This window comes from Bipolaris victoriae (genome assembly GCF_000527765.1).
Source record: "Bipolaris victoriae FI3 unplaced genomic scaffold scaffold_26, whole genome shotgun sequence".
Classification (NCBI taxonomy): Eukaryota; Fungi; Ascomycota; class Dothideomycetes; order Pleosporales; family Pleosporaceae; genus Bipolaris; species Bipolaris victoriae.
This window is the reverse complement of record NW_014575366.1, coordinates 40,635-59,298: the sequence shown is the minus strand read 5'-3', so window position 1 is coordinate 59,298 and position 18,664 is coordinate 40,635. Positions and strand designations below refer to the sequence as shown.

At 52.3% G+C, this 18,664-nt stretch overlaps 5 protein-coding genes across 5 annotated transcripts; 2 read left to right on the top strand and 3 right to left on the bottom strand.

The window, feature by feature from the left end:
* Positions 1-15: 15 nt before the first annotated feature.
* On the bottom strand, positions 16-6,134 carry COCVIDRAFT_94424 (hypothetical protein; the record flags this gene model as incomplete). The annotated part of the gene is made up of 7 exons (XM_014702932.1): positions 16-468; positions 613-1,556; positions 1,608-2,427; positions 2,583-3,312; positions 3,370-3,516; positions 3,807-5,240; positions 5,413-6,134. 7 exons carry the CDS (start codon positions 6,132-6,134, stop codon positions 16-18), a joined length of 5,250 nt encoding a protein of 1,749 aa, XP_014558418.1.
* Positions 6,135-8,521: 2,387 nt separating this feature from the next.
* COCVIDRAFT_25058 (hypothetical protein) lies at positions 8,522-11,161 on the top strand (the record flags this gene model as incomplete). The annotated part of the gene is made up of 1 exon (XM_014702899.1): positions 8,522-11,161. The coding sequence occupies one exon, from the start codon at positions 8,522-8,524 to the stop codon at positions 11,159-11,161; it is 2,640 nt and encodes an 879-aa protein (XP_014558385.1).
* Positions 11,162-12,310: 1,149 nt separating this feature from the next.
* COCVIDRAFT_25057 (glycoside hydrolase family 128 protein) lies at positions 12,311-13,102 on the bottom strand (the record flags this gene model as incomplete). The annotated part of the gene is made up of 1 exon (XM_014702898.1): positions 12,311-13,102. One exon carries the CDS (start codon positions 13,100-13,102, stop codon positions 12,311-12,313), a length of 792 nt encoding a protein of 263 aa, XP_014558384.1.
* Positions 13,103-15,544: 2,442 nt separating this feature from the next.
* COCVIDRAFT_94542 (hypothetical protein) lies at positions 15,545-15,820 on the top strand (the record flags this gene model as incomplete). Its single annotated transcript, XM_014702931.1, has 1 exon — positions 15,545-15,820. A coding segment is annotated over one exon (276 nt), but the record flags the coding sequence as incomplete, so codon positions are not given.
* A 1,377-nt stretch (positions 15,821-17,197) lies between these two features.
* On the bottom strand, positions 17,198-18,495 carry COCVIDRAFT_94658 (hypothetical protein; the record flags this gene model as incomplete). The annotated part of the gene is made up of 3 exons (XM_014702930.1): positions 17,198-17,961; positions 18,013-18,299; positions 18,350-18,495. The coding sequence occupies 3 exons, from the start codon at positions 18,493-18,495 to the stop codon at positions 17,198-17,200; spliced, it is 1,197 nt and encodes a 398-aa protein (XP_014558416.1).
* Between the last annotated feature and the right edge of the window lie 169 nt (positions 18,496-18,664).

Here is an 18,664-nt window from a genome sequence, read left to right as displayed (position 1 = left end):
TTTCGCTAGGTGGGTCTAGCGAGATCGTCGTTCAGCTGCATATGCGACGTTCGTTGAAACGGTCGTTTTCATGTCATTATTCGTAATCACGCTGTTGGTATCCCAAGTTCCGGCGTCGGATACGCTGGTCTTACTTCTCAAGACCCTTGGCCTTTCAAGTCGTGCTGGCTTCGCAGGCTTGTAGGGCGCATTGGTTGAGACGATTGTAGAAGGCCCGTTGTTGGCATGGGTGATCTCACTGCTCGTATCCCAGGTGCCGGAGTCGGAGCCTTCATCAGAAAAACTGTGCTGCTCTTGCTCTCTCTTCAATCTTTCAAAGGGTCCAGGCAGGTGGACTGAAGATGCAGGTCCTCCAAATCCCCTAGGATAAGGGACATTGGTTGACACAGTTGTAGGTGGGGCACGGTGATGTGTCACAACACTATCGGTATCCCATGTGCCAGCGTCAGAGACACTTAGCCTTCTTCGCTCATAAGGCATCCCTGCTGGGTAGGGTATATTGGTTGACACAGTCGTTGGCGCAGCGCGATGAGTTGTAATCTCCGTGTTGGTGTCCCAAGTGCCAGCATCGGAGACGCTAAGTCTTCTTGACAGCTGTGGCGATGTTGGCACGGAAGAATCCTCGTCAGTGGAGAAGCTGGTCGGGTATGGAACATTCGTCGACACAGTCGTAGGTGGGGGGCGGGAACGATGTGTTGTGATCTCAGTATTGGTATCCCAAGTGCCGGCGTCAGAAACACTGAGTCGTCTTATCTGCCGTGGTGAGGGAGGCACATAAGAAACATCAGTCATGGAGGCGTTGGTCGGATACGGAACATTGGTCGATACCGTTGTCGGCGGAGGGCGTTGCGTGAACACACTTTCCGTGTCCCACGTACCAGCATCAGAGACACTCATTCTCCTGGTCTCGCGGCCAAATTCCGTAGGATATGGAATGTTGGTCGAGACAGTGGTTTCAGGGGCTCGTTGAGTAACCTCACTGCTAGTATCCCAAGTAGCGTCATCGGGGATGCTTCTTGCTCGTCGCAGATTCCAGGACACGCCAGTCGGGTAAGGAACATTTGTAGATACAGTCGTAGGCGGCGCAAATCGAGTAACCTCGCTGGCGGTATCCCACGTTCCAGCGTCAGAGATGCTTCTTTGCCTCCTAATCTCCTTTGATTCCCTCTTCACCTCCTTTGAGTCCCGCCTTGTGTCATAGGCGTGTGGGTAGGGAACATTGGTGGAAACTGTTGTAGGTGCGAAATCATTATGCGTGACGACACTGTTCGTATCCCAAGTGCCAGCATCAGAAATGCTCCTCATCTTCCTGATCTCACGAGACTCCCTCTTTGATTCTTTCGAATCCCTGAGGGAATTCGATTCCTTGGTCGAGTCCCTACTGCCACGCTCCTTCCTCCGCTCGCTCTTTTCACTTCGAGTAGAATTCTTGGTGCTTCCATTTGCACTTTGCCCAGTCGCAGGACTGGGGTACAGAGCTTTGACGCCTGCACTTCGACTCTCGTACAAGTAGCGAGCCTTCTCACGCTCGGTTTTATCCGAGCGATCGCTCTTCTCTGTCCGGCTAGTGCGCTCACTCTTGTGGGTGCGCTCACTCTTCTCTGTACGCTCGCTTTTATCCGTTCGCTCACTCTTGTCTGTACGCTCACTCTTGTCTGTGCGCTCTGTATCAGCAGACTTGTGTGTGCGGACACTAGAAGCGTAGGTGCTCCTGCGGCGGATAGATTCAGGTCGAGGAGTAGCAAAGTCATCTAGCTCGTCGTCAATGGCCGAATCGCCAGATCGGCGAGTGTGTGTAGAACGACGGCGTGAGTGTGTGGTCGAGGAAGTGCGTGTCCGTTGAGGCAACAGACTCTCGATTTCGTCTATGGCATCGTAGACTGGAGATACTGTATCTACAGGTGTGGGAGGACAGGTGTCGGGCTCCACATCTTGATATGGGACAGTCTCGTCAAGTGGGGTTCGAGAGAAGATTGGGGGCAAGCCAGCACTTTCAGACAATGTGCGATGGTGTGGAGTTTCCGCAAAAGGCAATGGCACCTCTGGCTTGGATACAGGCTTAGGTGGCGGCGGTGGCGGCTTCCTCTTTGAATTTGGTGTATGTGAAGGAGCCAGACTTTCGACTGGCATGCCAATAATGTTCCTCGGGGACGTAAAGATAGACGTCGGCGGAGGTGGGGGCGGCATGTGTGAGTACGTGGAGAGAGGTGGCTTCACGCCCTTGTCACCCAACGAAGGGCCAGAGAAAAGACTTAGTGCCCGCTTGATGGTCGAAGACTTTTCGGGTTTCTCAGGTTTCTCATTCTTTTCGGTTGGTGAAGTCGGACGTAGCCGTGGGGTAGGTTTCTCAGCCGTGTTCAACTCGGTTTTGGACGGGGAACGAGGAGCGGGGGGGTTTGTTTGCTCGTCTCGGGGAGGGGGGCATGCCTGCGATAGCAAGATGTTAGCCAAGCGTTTCTATGCAATCGTCGTCTCGGGGAAAGTCTGGAGTAGTTCGTGGGCATTGCAGTGATCAGGTGAAGTTCGGAGATGCCAAGGTGAGCGTTGGGGTCAGGTAAACACATGCGGGTTGTGTTACGTACCGGCGCCGGAAACTTGCCCTCGTCAGTCGGACTCGTTAATACAGTGGTATGGGATGGCAAACCAGCAGATTTCAGCTCTTCAAGCCTGGCCACTACGGGCTCGGAATTGTCGTACAAAGCCAGTCCATGGTGGAGAACGCAGCCTTCGTCACGCGGCTCTCCGTTGATCTGGAAGTTCTCGTGCTTCGGTTCTCGGAAGACGACAGGGAAAATTCTCAGAAGCAGTTTCGGTTGCGAATCAGTGGAGGTGTCCATCGGAGAACCTGCAGTGTCATCTGGTTTGTAAGCTGGCCAATACTGGCTACCGGTAAATTGGTGGTCCTCATCGTGCAAAGCCGGCATGACGGCCGTGATCATTTCACGTTCAAGACGTGCAAATCTCCATGTCTCCGCAGCGAGCTTCACAATTCGTTTCACTGCAATCTTGATACCTTCTTCTTCTCTTGGATCGGCAAAATGTTTGATGGCGTTGACGATCTCCTCTACGACCGTTCCAGCAGCAGTGTTGATGCGCTGTTTAGCACCAGAGCTCGTGAAGGCTGCAAGAAGTGTTTGTTGACGCCAGATTGCTTCTTTCCGTGTACTCTTCTCGCGAATGTGGTGGCTCATTGAAGAGAATAGCGAGTCAGCTTTGTCATAACGGCGGCCAAGACTGAACAGGAAGGGTCCAAAGACGCGGTAAGTGATGAGTTTGGCTACCGTATGAGCTATGTATGCCGCTCGAACTTGTCTGTGACGGGGTCGTCTCGTTAGTAAGCAATCTTTCTTTTGCAATCTTCTTCCTTACCTGGAAGCTATCGTGTCGCCGATGAATGAGGGTAGATTAGAAGGCACTTGTCCAAGATCCTCTGGCGGTGGTCGTACTGGAAGGTGGACAAAGTGAGTTTTCGCCAGATCGATGATTTGCCTTTGTAGATGGGTGAAAGATGTCAGGCTGTAGGTGATAAGTTAGCGACCAGCTCCATGCCAAGAAAGAAGTAATATATCGCGAGATCAATAAATGCACAGCTGCCATGATGTGAATTATGGCAACATCCAGCGAGTGCGTATAGACACTGGCGATAGAGCTGGCTGAGGGGCTTCGGTATGTTTCATGGAGCTGCAGGGGGGACTGCGGGGTACATCCCAGCTCGAGAGACCCCGTGGCACCCCCTCTGGCACGCGCAGCCATAGCAACGCGACGAACATCTGTGATGGAAAAGAAAGAAAAATGGAATGACTCACTAGTAGGTATCACCTTTGCTCTTGATCTCTGCAATGTCTCCGTAGCATTCCATCATCTTCTCTAGCCTGGACTTCTCGGATTCGAGGTTGCTGGCAACGCTCTTGATGATCTCCTTCTCTTGCTGACTCTCAGCCTTGAGCTGTTCATACTGCTTCATTAGTTCATCCTTTTCTCGCGCAAGCTCATCTGCTCTGGCTGCTTCCTCGACGGCCTTTTTGAAGATATCTGTGTGGCCTTCGGTTTGCAGGTGGTGCGTTTCCAAGAGCTCCCGCTGTTCCGCACACGTCTTCTCGAAGTAGTCACGTTCTCTGATGAGCAACTCTCGCTCGGTCGCCCAAGATTCTTGGTTGTCCTGCTCACGCTGGAGAGCTTCTTCAAGCCTTGCGCGAAGCTCAGATGCCTCAGAGGCTTCTTGTCGCCACTCGTCGGCGGCGGCCTCGGCCTTCTTCAGCTTCTTGTCGAACTGGATAGCAAGGGCAATCTTCTCGGCGTCGTGTTTGGTGTTGGTCGTAGCTTTCCATTCGTCAAAGTCCCTCCATGTTCGCTCCCTCTCCTCCGCCGTGCTCCTTTCGAGGGCACGGTGCACATCTTCCAGCTCTCTGTATCTGTCTTCCCACGACTTCATTGCTGCATTCAAGACGAGCTTTATCTCCTCGGCCTCTTGTGTTGCCTTTTTGTTTTGGGCAATCTGTTCTCGAAGGTCCCGGACTTGCTCCTCCAGGTTACCAATTTGGAAGTGTAGTCGATTTGCCTCGGCTGTATGCCTATTCTCCAAGGTGCGAATCTTCTCTTTCAGCTCAAAAATCTCACCATCCTTTGCTCTCAGCTTCTCTTCCTTCTCGGCGCCTGCTCGGCGGAGTAGGTCTTCTCTTGCGCTTAGTTGGGTGTGAGTGTCCTTGTAGCGGGCCAGCAAGGCAGGCAGGTCAGGTATGTTCTGCGCGATACGAGTGTAAGCGTCACCAGACCCGTCTTCGATGGCAGGTCGGGCTTCCAAAGCATGCAAGGGGTAGTCTCTAGAACCCGAGGAGTCCTGCTGACGATGACGATGATGAAGTGGACTGCCGTAAGGAGGATACCCTGGTGGGTATTGGCTCCATGCTTCTTGGTATGGAGAGGAGGAAGAGGGTGACGAAGGACCGTAAGGATTGGGGTTAGGGGCGGGACAACCCTGCTGACTCATACCATAGCCATGATCTGGGTAGTGAGGCGGCTGGGATGGCGGGGCATGGTAGCCAGGATGGTAATTTGGTGGAGGGGCGGGATAGGCCGGCTCGATAGGCACTCGGGATGCAAAAACGCTACGTGGTTGATGCGGGCCTAAGTGGGCCCTCGACACTTCATGCGCTTCACCGCTAAATGGGCGCCCAGGCGCTACCCCATTTGGTATTAGACTGTATTCTGAGTCGTCGTCGCTGTCAAAAGTAGGAGCATGCCTACAGGGAAATGCGTGGTCAGCCAGCCAGCTCGTCAAGTTTGTTAGTGATTAGGCCAGTCCGGCGTTTGGCAAGACGTCACATTACAGTGAGGACCGTGAAGTGGTGTTGGCCGGAGAAGAGCCGAACAACGTGGCTGGAGAACAAGGGAAAAAGGGACTGCACTACATACCTTGGCCGTACCCTGCTCATGGGTGGACTCGGTGCAGCTGGTATGTCATCCTCGAGAAAATGGGAGACTGAGTAGGGTTTTGGCGGATAGTTGGGACCCGCTTCCTGCGTTCGAAGCTTCCGTGCATGTGGCGCAAAAGATCGGAACGATCTAAAGGGTCGATCAGACTGGCTTGGAGACCGGTCGTGTGCACGATAACCAGCCGACGGAGGCGTCCGAGCGCGTGGTAGTTCATCACCTGGCCACCGTTCCTGAGCCGGTGAGGATGCCATGGGACGAGATCCCACGCCGTTGGGTCCTCGAGCACGTGATGCTTCTTCAATAGCCTTTCGTGCAGCCTCGACTTGGTCAGCTTCCTTCTGGGCACTTGTGGTGCCACTTGCAGCCATCCGAGCCTCCATATCCCTTCGACGTTGCTCCATTCTCTCCCGCTGCATCTGCTTATACTCGAGTTGCTCATTCTCCCTCTTGGCCCGCTCGGCAAGCGCAGCCTTTTCAATCTCATCTTGAGCCTCAGTGGCACGTATTTCTTGTTCCATCAGAGCGAGAAGCCTCTTGGCCTCTGTGACTTGCTCTAGAGTCTCTCTCTCGATTCTCTCGCGGATGGCGCCTTCCTGCTGCTTTGTTTCGGACGCTTCCTGTGCTTCGGTCATGGTGTTGGCTTCTTCATGTGATTGTTCGGCTACTCCATCAGCTTCTGCCTCGTCTCGAGCCTGTTTCATGTGTATCTTTTGCTTGAGCTCCTTTAGTAGTTCTTTGGCCCTAGTTTCCTCATTTCTTCTTGTTTCTTGTTCAGAACTCTCTTGATCCGGCTTCTCTTGGTGATTTCCTTGCCGGTGAACCTCGGCGTCGTTTTGTGGAGCGTCCTGGACAGCCTCAGGAGGGAATCCGTTCACTTCTCTTGTCTCGTGTTGCTGGACTTGGTCATTCTCTACTGCTTTTTCCTCTGGATGATTGGATTCTTGATGTGCTGGGGGCGTCTCCGGAAATGGAACAGGAGCTTCAGGCATTTCGTCCTGGGAAAATACTACGGGCACTGTGGCTGACTCGACAGTACGCTCTTCTAAAAATTCGTCTGCAGGTGTCTCCATCTGTACAGTATGCTCTTCTGAAGCTTCATCTGCAAGTGACTCAGTCTGCACAGGTGGCGCCTCGGGAAGTTCCCGTGGTATTGGTTGCTCCTCGGGCGCGTCAAAAGGCTCATCATTTGGTGGGGTTTCCGCATCATTGTCGATATCAGGAAGAGACTGAGGCTCTAGTTGTTGAGCTGATGGTGTTTCTTCGGCTGGCTCGCTATCAGAAGGTGGAGCAGCAATATCTGCCGGCTCAACTGGCTCAGGCGTCTGTGGTTCAGGAGCGACAGGAGCCGTGGGTGGCATGGGAGCAGTGAAATTCAGCGGCTGAGGATATTCTGGGCGCTCTTCCCCCATAGGTGTTAAGAATTCCTCCTCTTGAACATCTGCCCCTTGGGCATCGGTGGGAATGCTCTGTGCGAAATCGTCTTGTTCCACTTCAGACGCCATGGCAACAACAGGTTCGTCTGGGGACGCCGTATCTAATCGCGGCTCTCCCGGTGAATCTGGGGCTTGGGCGAGGTCTGGGCTTGGAAGCACGGTTGTGGAGGTGAGATCTTGGATTGGCTGCATGGCGTCTGGCTCTTGTTGCAGAGGCGGCTCTTGGTCTGGAATGGACCCTGCTTCTAGATAGTAATAGTCGTCTAACTCATCATGTAAAGAGTGGTCGTTTTGATTGGCGGCCGGCTGAATCTCCTCAGCGTTGTCGTTGGCTATGTCGGACAGTGTGGCTTTTGCGGGTGCAGGTTGGGGTTCAAGCTGGCGTGGTGCGTCCATGAGTGGATCTTGTTGTGTGGCAGATGTGCTTTCAGCAGCTAATGGAGCTGCAGCCCTGTGGGGATTAGACTGTGAACTGTCGAAGAGAGTTGAGGATGCAATTGTGGACGTTTCCAAGTGCTTGGGAATGGTCGGCTCCAAGGGCTCCACTCTGGCAGCGGATAGCACTGACTGCTCCCCGGACATTGCATCCGTGGCTGGCGGCTCTGCTGGCATTTGGATTTCAAGCGCGTCAGCGACTGGCTCCCCCCGTGTTGGTTGGCACAATGTCAGGTGGAGACGCAGACTCCACTGGTTTCTGACTCTGCTCTGCTGCTGCTGCTGCTGCTGCTGTTGGTGTTGATGTCGCTGGTTTTCTTTCTTGTTGGTTATGACTACCGCTGACTACGGAAGAAAATTATTTACAGCCCAGAGCCCACAAGAAAAGTCCCAAACTGATCAATGTCCCTCTCACCTCTCACCGAAGACGCGGGCACTTGCAAATAGAGGGCTGTGTGCTTGTGAACATGGCATAATGGCAGAAAATTGAGCAAAACGACGACTGCGCACGCGCATAAGAAGTATATAAAGGCGCCAATGCAAAGTCGGAACTACGATGGTACGGAGTGAAAAGGCGGTGCCGGCCAATGGACGAGGGGCAGGGAACTGCCAGCTCATCGACAATCTGAGCGGCCCAAGGCTGCTGCGCACCGATTGTTACGGCTCCCAGCCACCGCGGGCGGCTTCGAGTATGTCGGGGTCGAGTGCTTGGTATGTCGGCCGTGTGGTGGGTGTCTATGTGGGCATGTGTGTACGGGCATCATCATCAGCAGCAGCACAATAGCCAGCAGCGGAGAGACGAACCGACATTGGAACGAGGCGGCTACTACGGCCTCTCTCTGTACTTGCGACGAAGCAGAGCGGTGCAGCGAACCGATGGGTGCATGCCAGTTGAGGACAAGGGGGGAGTGCATCATTGTGCGTCGTGTTGCTAGCTGCATGCCAGCCTCGACATCTCAAGGGCGCTACATGGATGGTTGCAGCGGTGTGGGTGAAGGTGCAGAAGCAAAGATGCGCTGGCAGCAGAGGCAGAATTGCCGCCCCACCCTGCCTGCCTGTCTGCCTGCCTTAGCGCGCCTCGGCCTCTATTCCTCCCTCCACCCTCCCACCCTGCCCACGACGACACAGCGACCCAGACTCGCTCCCACGCCCGCTCTCACTTGTGCGACAATGCTGCCCGGCACCCACCACTTGTCCATATCCAGCGATTGGGCGCAAACATGGCCAGGCTGCGGTCGGCCCGGAACAAGCCCGTTGTGCTCTCGTCCGACTCCGAGCAGAGCGACTCCCTTTCACCGCCTCCCGCTGCTCGCAAGGGGCGCGCACTAACAAGCATCCCCTCTGCCTCGCATACACCCAGTCAGACCACGAGGCCGACCCGGTCACGCACACGTGCTGCCTCTCCAAATCCATCCGAGCAATCCACTACTAATAACAAGTCGCCTGCAAAATCCCCTGCCAAGCAAAGGCCCGTCTACAAGCCTATAACGTCCTTCTTCACCACCGTCGCCCGCTCCCAGTCATCCCAGCCCACTCCTAGCCCGGAGAAGCCAGCTGCATCAGTCGAGGACTTTGACGACATCTTCGATTCCGACTATGACGAGGACCAAGCAAAGCCAGTCAAAGTATCCAATGCGCTTCCTGTGCGCAAACGGCCCATTGCCGCAACAGCGCCAACTGACCATGGCCCAAATGTGATTGCACGCCAAAAGTTCCTGCGAACAGCAACCGGGACCCGGAGCACGCCTCCTCCATCGTCATCTTCCCAGCCAGCACGGCGGGATGCCGAAGATGGCCGGCCATGGACCGAAAAGTTTGGCCCCGTATCCCTTGATGAGCTTGCCGTGCACAAGAAAAAAGTAGCAGATGTCCGCACATGGCTGACTGATGTCTTGAGTGGCAAATCGCGAAAAGGATTATTGTTGCTCAAGGGCCCCGCTGGCAGCGGAAAGACCACCACCATGGCCCTGCTATCCAAAGAATTGGATATAGACATGCACGAGTGGAAGAACCCCACTGGTGCCATGTCGACCTCCGACAGTCTCATCTCCATCACCGCTCAGTTTGAAGACTTTGTTGCGAGAACTGGCACCTTTGGAAGTCTGACCTTTGATACGCAAGTATCAGCTACCCAGACGGCTTCGCCTGCCACTCAAGCCGGTAGGAAACAGCAGCTGGTCCTAGTAGAGGAGTTTCCCAATACATTCACACGTACTTCGTCGGCCGTCCAGTCTTTCCGCTCTTCCGTCCTCAAGTATCTTGCTGCAAACACGCAGTCAGCCACTGCTTTCTTCTCAAGTCAAGCCGATTCCACATCCTCAGTGACACCAATTGTTATGATCATCTCTGAGACACTCTTATCCACCAACACGGCAGCAGCAGACAGCTTTACCGCCCATCGTCTCCTGGGTCCTGAGATTTTGACTCATCCTGGAGTGAGCGTTGTCGAGTTTAATCCAATTGCACCCACATACATGACGAAAGCGCTGGACACAATTATTCTCAAAGAGGCCAGGAGGTCAGGTCGAAAAAAGACCCTGAGTCCACAGGCTATCCAGCGCCTTGCCGAGCTTGGTGATATCCGGAGCGCAATCTCATCGCTCGAGTTCTTGTGTCTACGTGGCGACGATGCCGAGGGCTGGGGCGCCAAGGTCAATTTCACAAAGAAGAAGACGGCCAAAGATACCCCCATGACCAAAACTGAGCAAGAGTCACTCGAGATGGTGACACAGCGGGAGAGTACTCTGGGTATTTTTCACTCGGTAGGCAAAGTTGTTTATAATAAACGTATCCCGGAAGATCCCAAAGCACCACTGGCGCACCCACCAAATTGGTTTCCCGAACGACGAAGACCAAAAGCTTCCGAAATCAATATCGATACTCTTATCGATGAGCTAGGAACCGATACGCAGACCTTTGTTGCAGCATTGCATGAGAACTATGTCCTATCTTGTGGAGGTGCAGACAGTGAAGAAACCATGGATTCCATCGAAGGGTGTATAGACGCTCTCTCTGACGCTGATCTTCTTTCTCCAGATCGCTTTGGTGCTGGGGGTGGCCGCAGAGGTTTCCAAGGGACAAGTGCGGACAACCTGCGCCAAGATGAAATGTGCTTCCAAACGAGTGTACGAGGCCTGTTGTATAACCTGCCACATCCCGTAAAGCGAATGGCTCCCCCTCCAGGCATCATGGGACTCAAAGCAAAAGGACAGCGGTTGAGTAGTGGCATGCCCAAAGGCAATGCATTCGTCATGTACTACCCAGCATCGCTGCGGATATGGAAGCAGCAGGAGGAAATTGGTGGCCTATTGGATATGTGGGTGTCGCGCGCGCAACGCGGTGAACTTTTCTCAATCGCGTCAGGCGCACCAAAAGCAGCGGTTCCCAGTGGAGGTGTACACACATGGAGAAGGAACGGTCCATCGTCCCAACCAGCGGCGACGCAAGGCTCAGACCCTAGCGGCGACGACGCATCAGCCCCGCCCCTCCTTGGAAGTGGCGGTTCAGCCCGCTACGAGATGCTCCTCGAGCGCCTCCCTTATCTAGTCACTATCCTCTATAAATCCCGCATGCCATCTCCATCAACATCCGCCACAGTACGCGAGATTCGCAAAATCACTGCTTTTACCGGGGGTGCCCTATCCGGCGGTGACGACGACGACGACGACGACGAATTAGAAGACGAGCTTGACCCAGGCGAACAGGAGCAGTGGACTACGGATAAACCCGCCGCAGAAACGCCCAAGAAGAAGAAAAGGGCGAGGTTCGAGACCAAAGCCCAAGAGCCTGAATCGGCAATATCAGGGCTTTTGGATAAGAGTGCGGGTTTGGTATTGAGTGATGATGATATCGAGGATTAACGGGGGATGTTGTGAGATGGAAGACATGTAGTGTATAATGTAACCTTTACAAAAGCGCCAAGTCATGTAGATGGGGATGGTACTATTAGCATTTAAATCAATTCGGTCAATGCGAATGGAGATTCAAATCATGTTCAGAACAGAATAGCCAGGCCAACAACACTCCCCAACCAGCCTGGAATCGGGGTATTTATACCAATAATAAACACCGTAATGCAACTCTCCTGTTCTCTTTTTTTGTTTTGGTAAATCCCCATATAAACAGCATTCCACTCAATCCCCCCTGGCCCCCCAACCAATTCAACTGAGCGTACCTTGCGTCTCTCTGATACTTTCTCCTTCCGCTTTATTCTCGAATAGTTACTTCTACCACCCAACCCCACGAACCCCCCTTCAATCTCCTCCTCTCTTTTTTTGGCATCTTGCTTTTCCGGAACCTTTTCCCCCTTGTCTCCCGCGTAGATCTCGCTTTCCATTCTTTTTTTGATTCCTTTTTTTTCTTTATCCGCGGGAAGGGGGGGGGCGCGGACTTGATACTTCTATTTTGAGCGGGGGAGGAGGTTGGATGTCATGGTCTGAGCGTTCCTCCTTTCCTACCCCCCCTCCCCCCTCTCCCCCGGGTCAACCCCCCATACTTTATTTAATATTTTTTTTTGTTTAATAAACTCTGAGCGCAACTGCGACTGTGCGTTTGAACCAAGAATAAAAAAAATTTGTTTCCCCTCCCGAGGAAATTCGGAGATGGGGATTTACGGTTGCTGTTGCTGGAAGGAGTATGTGGGTTCGTATATGCATGGAGTTGTTTGCGTCATTGGTTTATGCATTGAAAGGGAAAAAAGAGGCCGGAATGGGACCGTGATAAAGGGAAAAACACATCACAATGGGGATTAAAAGAATGGTAGCATAAAGTTGGACCAGATTGGGGTAAAAAAGATTGAATCGAATGATATTGTTTCAAGGATGCTGGAGACCCCAAAAGAGCTAGTCTAAAAAAGAACAACATCATGGAATGGTATCTAACAAGAAGCGAACAGATGTTTGTCGTAAAATCGTCATTTGCATGGTCTGGAAAAGGTGGGAAGAACCACCATCATGCGTATGCTTATCGTTGAGAGAGAGAGAGAGAGGAGAAAAAACTTTTTCTCGTGTTTAAGCAGAGGCGTAGACTTGTCCAGCAGGGGAGAGGCTGCCACCATCGGCACTGATGAGGAACTGGTTACCGTCGCTGGGGGCAGCCATGTGGTAAGCGTAGCGCTCGATCCAAGGCTGGGCATCGAGCCAGGGAAGGACGTCCTTGAGGAACTCGTCGGCGTTGCCCTCGGTGACACCAAACTCAGTGACCCAGACGGGCTTGTTGAAGGTATCGTGGAACTTGTTGAGGTAGTCCTTGAAGTCTTGGGGCTTGGCCCAGGCGTAGTAGTGAGTGACGACGAAGTCGATCTGGCAGTCGCTGCAGCCGTCCATGAAGGACTTGAGCCAGTTGATGCCCTTGCCGGGCTCGTTGCCGTTGGTAACAGCGGGGGAGCCAATGCGGAGACCCTCGTTGGCAAGGGGCTGGATGAGCTTGCGGTGGGTGTCGACGGCAGTGCCAACGTCCATGTTGGAGCCTCCTCCACCGACCTGGTCGGGCTCGTTGAAGCTGAGGATGTGGGAGACCTTGTAGTTCTTGCGGGCGTTGGCAACGTTGTTGGCCCAGGTTGAGGCGCACCATTCCTGGTTGGAGTGGAGCAGAGGAACGTATTCTAGGTCGGGAGCATCGCCGTCGATGACGGCTTCCCAGTCATACATCCAGAAGATCTTGGAGGACTGGGCCATCATGCGAGCCCACTGGGAGCCGGCAACGCCATTGTGCTGCTTGGGAAAGGCAATACCACGCTTGCCTCCAGCGCGGGGGAGAAGAGGGGAAGCCTCAGTGAGAGCGGAGAGGCCAGCAAGGGCCATGATGAAGGTCGAGGTAAGCATTTTCGAAGGAGTGTGATACCTGATGGGTCCTAGAAGGAATGTGGGGTGCTAGCAAGAGCGTGGATAGACAAAAAATGTCAAAAAAGAGAGACTGAGTTGCTGGAGTGCTGAGCTGGAGTGAATATCATGAACCGGGGGCCATGTCGATACTTATACTAAGGTAGCGAAATGAGAATGGGACAAAGAAGCCTTGTTGACAATGCCCAGAAAGGGCCCACCACGGATGCGGGCAAGCAACACATGGCACAAGCTATGTTTGCCCAGATGCGGTGTTTCATCCAAGACTTGGTGCCGACTCGGAAAGAGAGAGTCCACACGTGCGATAAGATTATGGATCAACTCTCCCGCACGCCCCGTCAGCCCGACGTCACGGCGTCGGCTGTGGGGTCTAGCCATTCGTCAATCACGATAGGGCTGCGATGGCTAAGACTTTGTGGAAATTGCATTTTGGTACAGTCGTCGAATCACGACAGCAACGGTGCACTGTTACCGGGCAAGTTGCTGGAGCCACGTAGAGTTCCGCGGCATATGCACGAAGAGAAAGAAAAAAAAAAGGCTTTTCACCACCTTCTGTGGGTTTGCTCGGGGAAGAAGAGCGTTGAGAGGGGCCTAACGCAGGAACCCTTGTCTAGATCAGAGGGTGCCTACGCAGGTACGGCCGCAGCAACGATGTTTGGTAATGGATTCCGACGTGGAAAAGATTCTGGCTGGCCGTCTAACCCACACAGCGTACCTTAGCGGTGCCCACCAGTCCGTTTCAGGAAGTACTTTGTCCGGCAAAACCAACGTCCCGTGGCTGATCCTACTATCTTTTGAGTTTGCAAGCCCACCACGCCTTACCACGCACGCCATGCTCGATGCTGTCATCCAAACCATCGTCGTAGTCCCGGTCCCCGAACTACCACTACAGCTGTCAGGCCCCCATTTTTTCCTTCCTGCACCCACTGTGGCCAGGCATCACGAAAATCTGTTTTTGCGTTTTGAAAGGTGCATACGCAATCTCACCTGCTCTCTGTACATGCCAAACATAGATGTACGAGATCAGTATTACCAAGACTGCGTCGCTGGGCCATGATCTCCCGCTAACTCCAGTTGACTCGGGCGCTTGGGAGGGGATTCGGGCGACAGCTCAGCGGCACGCCTTCGTTCCCTTCCGGCGTTTACGTGGCGCTCTCAACACAGCTGAAGGATGTGTTTCCCTGCTCGCCATATCGACGTCTGGATGCGTGAGTGATATCACAGTGGGGGTTGGCATGGTCGAGAACTTTGGACGGTGTGCATGCGCGGTGACTCGACTATGCGTATCGTATTACTGACGGACTTACGTCTTCTCTCTTGGATCGTGTACTTGGCACACGAGTGACGACCGTCGGACTCCTAAGGCGCTGCTGCCAGGTACACCCTTTGCCGATCGGCACATCCAGGCCCTCGGCCCGTTTGACACCAAACCTCTTTGCTTCTTTGTTCATTTCGAGGCGCTTGCGTTGTTCGTACCTCCACTATCCGGCGCCTAGAAGCGCCTGACTCGTTCTCTACCAAGTACCTACCAATACCCTCGACTTGGGATACAGCACCAGAGACACTCGGTCCCGCCAAAATTCGCGCTGAGGCTAGAAGGCACCGGAATTTTTGGCGAACGCCCAGACTGTTTTTCGCCAAAGGGGCCACTCGCGCCTCCACTACCGACGCCATTTTCTTGGTACAAAAGCTACGCTGCACTAATACATCTTGGCCCGATTCCCCTGAAGATGTTTTGTTGGGCATGAATAGGAAGGTCGGGGCGAGCGGATACGTACTCTAGATACACGTCTCGAAAGAGAAGGGCCGAAGCAATCCCATACGGTATGGGCCAGGAACGATGTGGCGATGCAATGCAACACCAGCTTCAGGAAGCGAGGGGGGCAATTGTTAAGCCACGTGCTTATCTACGTAGTATGGTACGCCTTTGCTGGCGGTATACTTGCGCATATGTACTCTGGGTAGACTGTAGAGCACGTGCTCCCCAGTGCACCCCGGCTCCTACTTCGATATATTCCATTTACGCATATTCAGCGTTTAATGAGAGCCATGCAGCATGCATGTACGATATCTCCTGTCATCTTTCCAAGCCCGAGTTGAGAAACAACAGTATGTCCGGGCTGCCGGGGCGGTGTCCAAACGTACGCGTCTTCCAAGCCGCGTCATTACAACGACCCAAGCACTATAACACGAAGCTGTTATTATCTATACGACGGTTTTGGAACCACCCAAACTCCACTGCCAATGCATACGACGCTGGGTGCGTGCTGTCTTGCTGTGCGATGCGGTCAGTGACTCGTATGCTGTACTGCGAGTATTTAGGTCAGTCTGTATCGCGTCTGTTTTTTTGAAAAACAAAGTAACTATAGAGCTCGCAACAACAAAGTGTTGATGACTACATAAGGTTTGTTGGGGTGGCGTGTTGTTTGCCAAGTCGTGCTCCTGTCAGGCCATATTCTTGACCATTTTGAGGATTCGCGACCGAGACGAGGCGGCAGCGAATCACCCGAATCCTTCTTCCACTGCCTCTCACTGTTCTATTCAAACATCGCATACTCTATTCTAGGATACTCAAGTCTAGATTATGGAGCTGTAATGCGCTTGCGTTACAGGCGCCCGTCACCAAATATAAAACGGGTAGTATTTATAGGACTTCGCCCCCACGCACTCAGCGCTTAATATCGATGAGTGGGAATCCACACACTACATTTGCTACCTTTCTTCTTTTATCAGTTACAGGAAGGGAACCTGTATACTATAAGTACCAATGGGATACAAAATCCTTCATTCACAAGCACGAATGCCTTCACCTTGCACATCTTCCCATTTTATGGGCTCGACAACCATAGCCCCAAAGCAAATGGAACCCAAACTAGTGGGAAGTATCAACTTCATAATGTAGTCATCTACATACTATGATTCCTTTTTTACATAGTCATGCATTTGGTTGCTATATAGCTTTGAATATATAGAGTTGTGTAAGATACAGAAAATGCAGATTCAGAAAATAAACAGTAGTCAAAGACGAGGAAGAAGAAGACTCTGAAGAATCTTCTCTCCAGAGTCAATGCTCAAAAACCTCCAAGCTGTAGTAATCGGAAAGTTAAAGTCAAAAATTTCAAGAGCGTTCCCCAATACTTCATCTTGAATGTAGGAAGTCGGGATGCCTAGTTTCTATCCTTTATTTTTTTTATTTCTTACACCCTACATTTAACAAGGAAGACATTACAAAAGTGCTTAATCTACATCATGTCTCGTTTTTGTTGTAGTGAAGCTGTATTGTACAGTCACTACGTAGGCAGGTAAACCTAGATAGAAAAAAGTCTCTAAATGCATTTAGAAGAAAATTGGCATTAAGTGCTACTGCATTGTTAGATAATATGTAAGACTTGGAGATGAAAATTGGTCATGGACTTGATGGTACGTTGGCTCAACAAAGCTTAAGAGGTATGATGATGATGTAAAAGAGCATCCTATTACTCATTGAATAAAGGGGTTTGGGATGGACAGGGTAATGTTGCGTATGGCTGCGCAGATATTTCCTACATATAATTCCCATTGACATGAAGTAATTTTATGGGTCTGATTGACTTCGTAGGGTGAGAATGACGGCGAGAAACGAATTGTAAGCAACAACGTGAAGTAAACATTGATACAAAAGCAAGGTGTACATTGCAGAGAAGAGAAAGCAATAGCAACAGTATTTAGAAACAAGCAACACAGATGACCTTACCAAAGAGAGAAATAAATCACGAGAGATGGGCATACATAATATGACAATATACCTACTATTGTACCATGCTTGCTAGTAGTATACACAACAAAATTCAACACAAGGAAAAAACAAACAAACAAACACACATCAAGCATAAACATCTCATTTCATGTCTACACAAGCAGATAATCTACTCGCCCATGATACCGCTCATAAACGCTATTACGCCAAAACAGACACCACCCATGCAAGGATATCGAATATCTAGTGCTCAAATCCCTCCCTGACCCAGTGACGCCCAGTAACAATGCACACGCACACAACCAACCAGGGAAGCGCGCTCAAGACCCGCCCTTTGGAGCCTGGTAATGCTCGACATAGTTCCAAGGGACTGCCGTCATTTGGACGTAGCGGCCTTGCTTGGGGTCGTACACGGCGCTCACGTTGAGCGTCAAGCGCGCGCGGTCACCGTAGATTTCTATGAGAGCTCGTACAATGAATGCGCCGCGGGGAGGTTGCAGTACAATGGGCTTGTATGTTTTGGCAAAGTCGGCACGGAATTGAGTCAGGTCTAGCGTCATGCTTTTTGGGTCGGGGAGGTCGAAACCTATGCTTGCGGGGCCGTCGACGGGGGCTGGTGAGGGTGAGGCACCCGGTCGCTGGGTATCATTTGCAGAGGCCGAAAAGGGGTTTGGGGCTATGCTCGTGGATTCGCCCGTGGACTGACGGTTTGTGGAGATGCGTTGGAAGAGTTCCTGGACGGTTTCTGATTTTGATTCTTGGTCCCAGCCCATGTAGATTTTAAACGTCTTCCATGCCTTTTCTGCCTTTCTTGTCGTGTCTTTGTACAAAGCATCTGTGGCTTCTTTCGGATACAATACTCTCTCCAGGCGCCGGTGGTGGGCGTCTTCAACTGGGCGTGTCGCCTTGCGCCATTCCAGATTTTCAGTGAGCTCGATGCCTGGGCGTTCGTACTCTATTGGTGGGCCATTCGGGAACTGGATTTCCACCCATGACATGCCCTTTGAGGTATCAACCTTGCCAACGCGAGATGTGAACACTGCCTTCTTCTGGGCATTATTGCGCACTATGCTTATCAACTCCGCTATGGTGTTGTTAGTGACGAGTGATCACTCCTTCACCAAGTCCTACTTACTACGTATCTTAGTCGCTCTTTCACGGTTGGTGGCTATCTCTTTAAACGTCTTCCACTCTGCATCTGAGCCTTTATAGAATGTCCTTGGCCGTGGTCGCGAGAAGCCCGTGGGTATGAATAGAATGGCGTCATCGTCCTCTTCTTCTTCATCGTCTTTCTCAGAGCCAGCCACTTCCCACCCGTCTTGTCTGCCTTGTTCTTGTACCTCTTCAACCTCGACTTCTAGGCCCAAGTACTGGACAAGGCCGTAGGCTGCGGCAGTGACGGCGACTGTGCCAACGAGACGTCTGCAAAGTGAATCAGCATGTGGCGGGAGTGGACTTGTGAGAATGCTCACGTCTTGCTAAAGAAAGGCCGGCGTATACGCACTCGCTGGATTATGATGCTGTCGTGGCCATGGCGGGCGGCCGATCGCACTATGTGAGAATGAGGGACCCTGTTCAAGAGGGAGAAGTTGCGCCGAAGCATCAGTGGCCTGGACATGGCAAGCAGAGATTATGGGAGAAGTGAGTGACAAGAAGCGACATGAAGGCGCAATGTAGACTCAAAAAATGCAGGTCAAGTTTGCTGGACAAAGAATAGAGTGCATGTTGTGGACAAATGGTGCTCTGGCTATAGGCGTGGGCGATAGGCTCGGAGGCGTCCAAGGCAA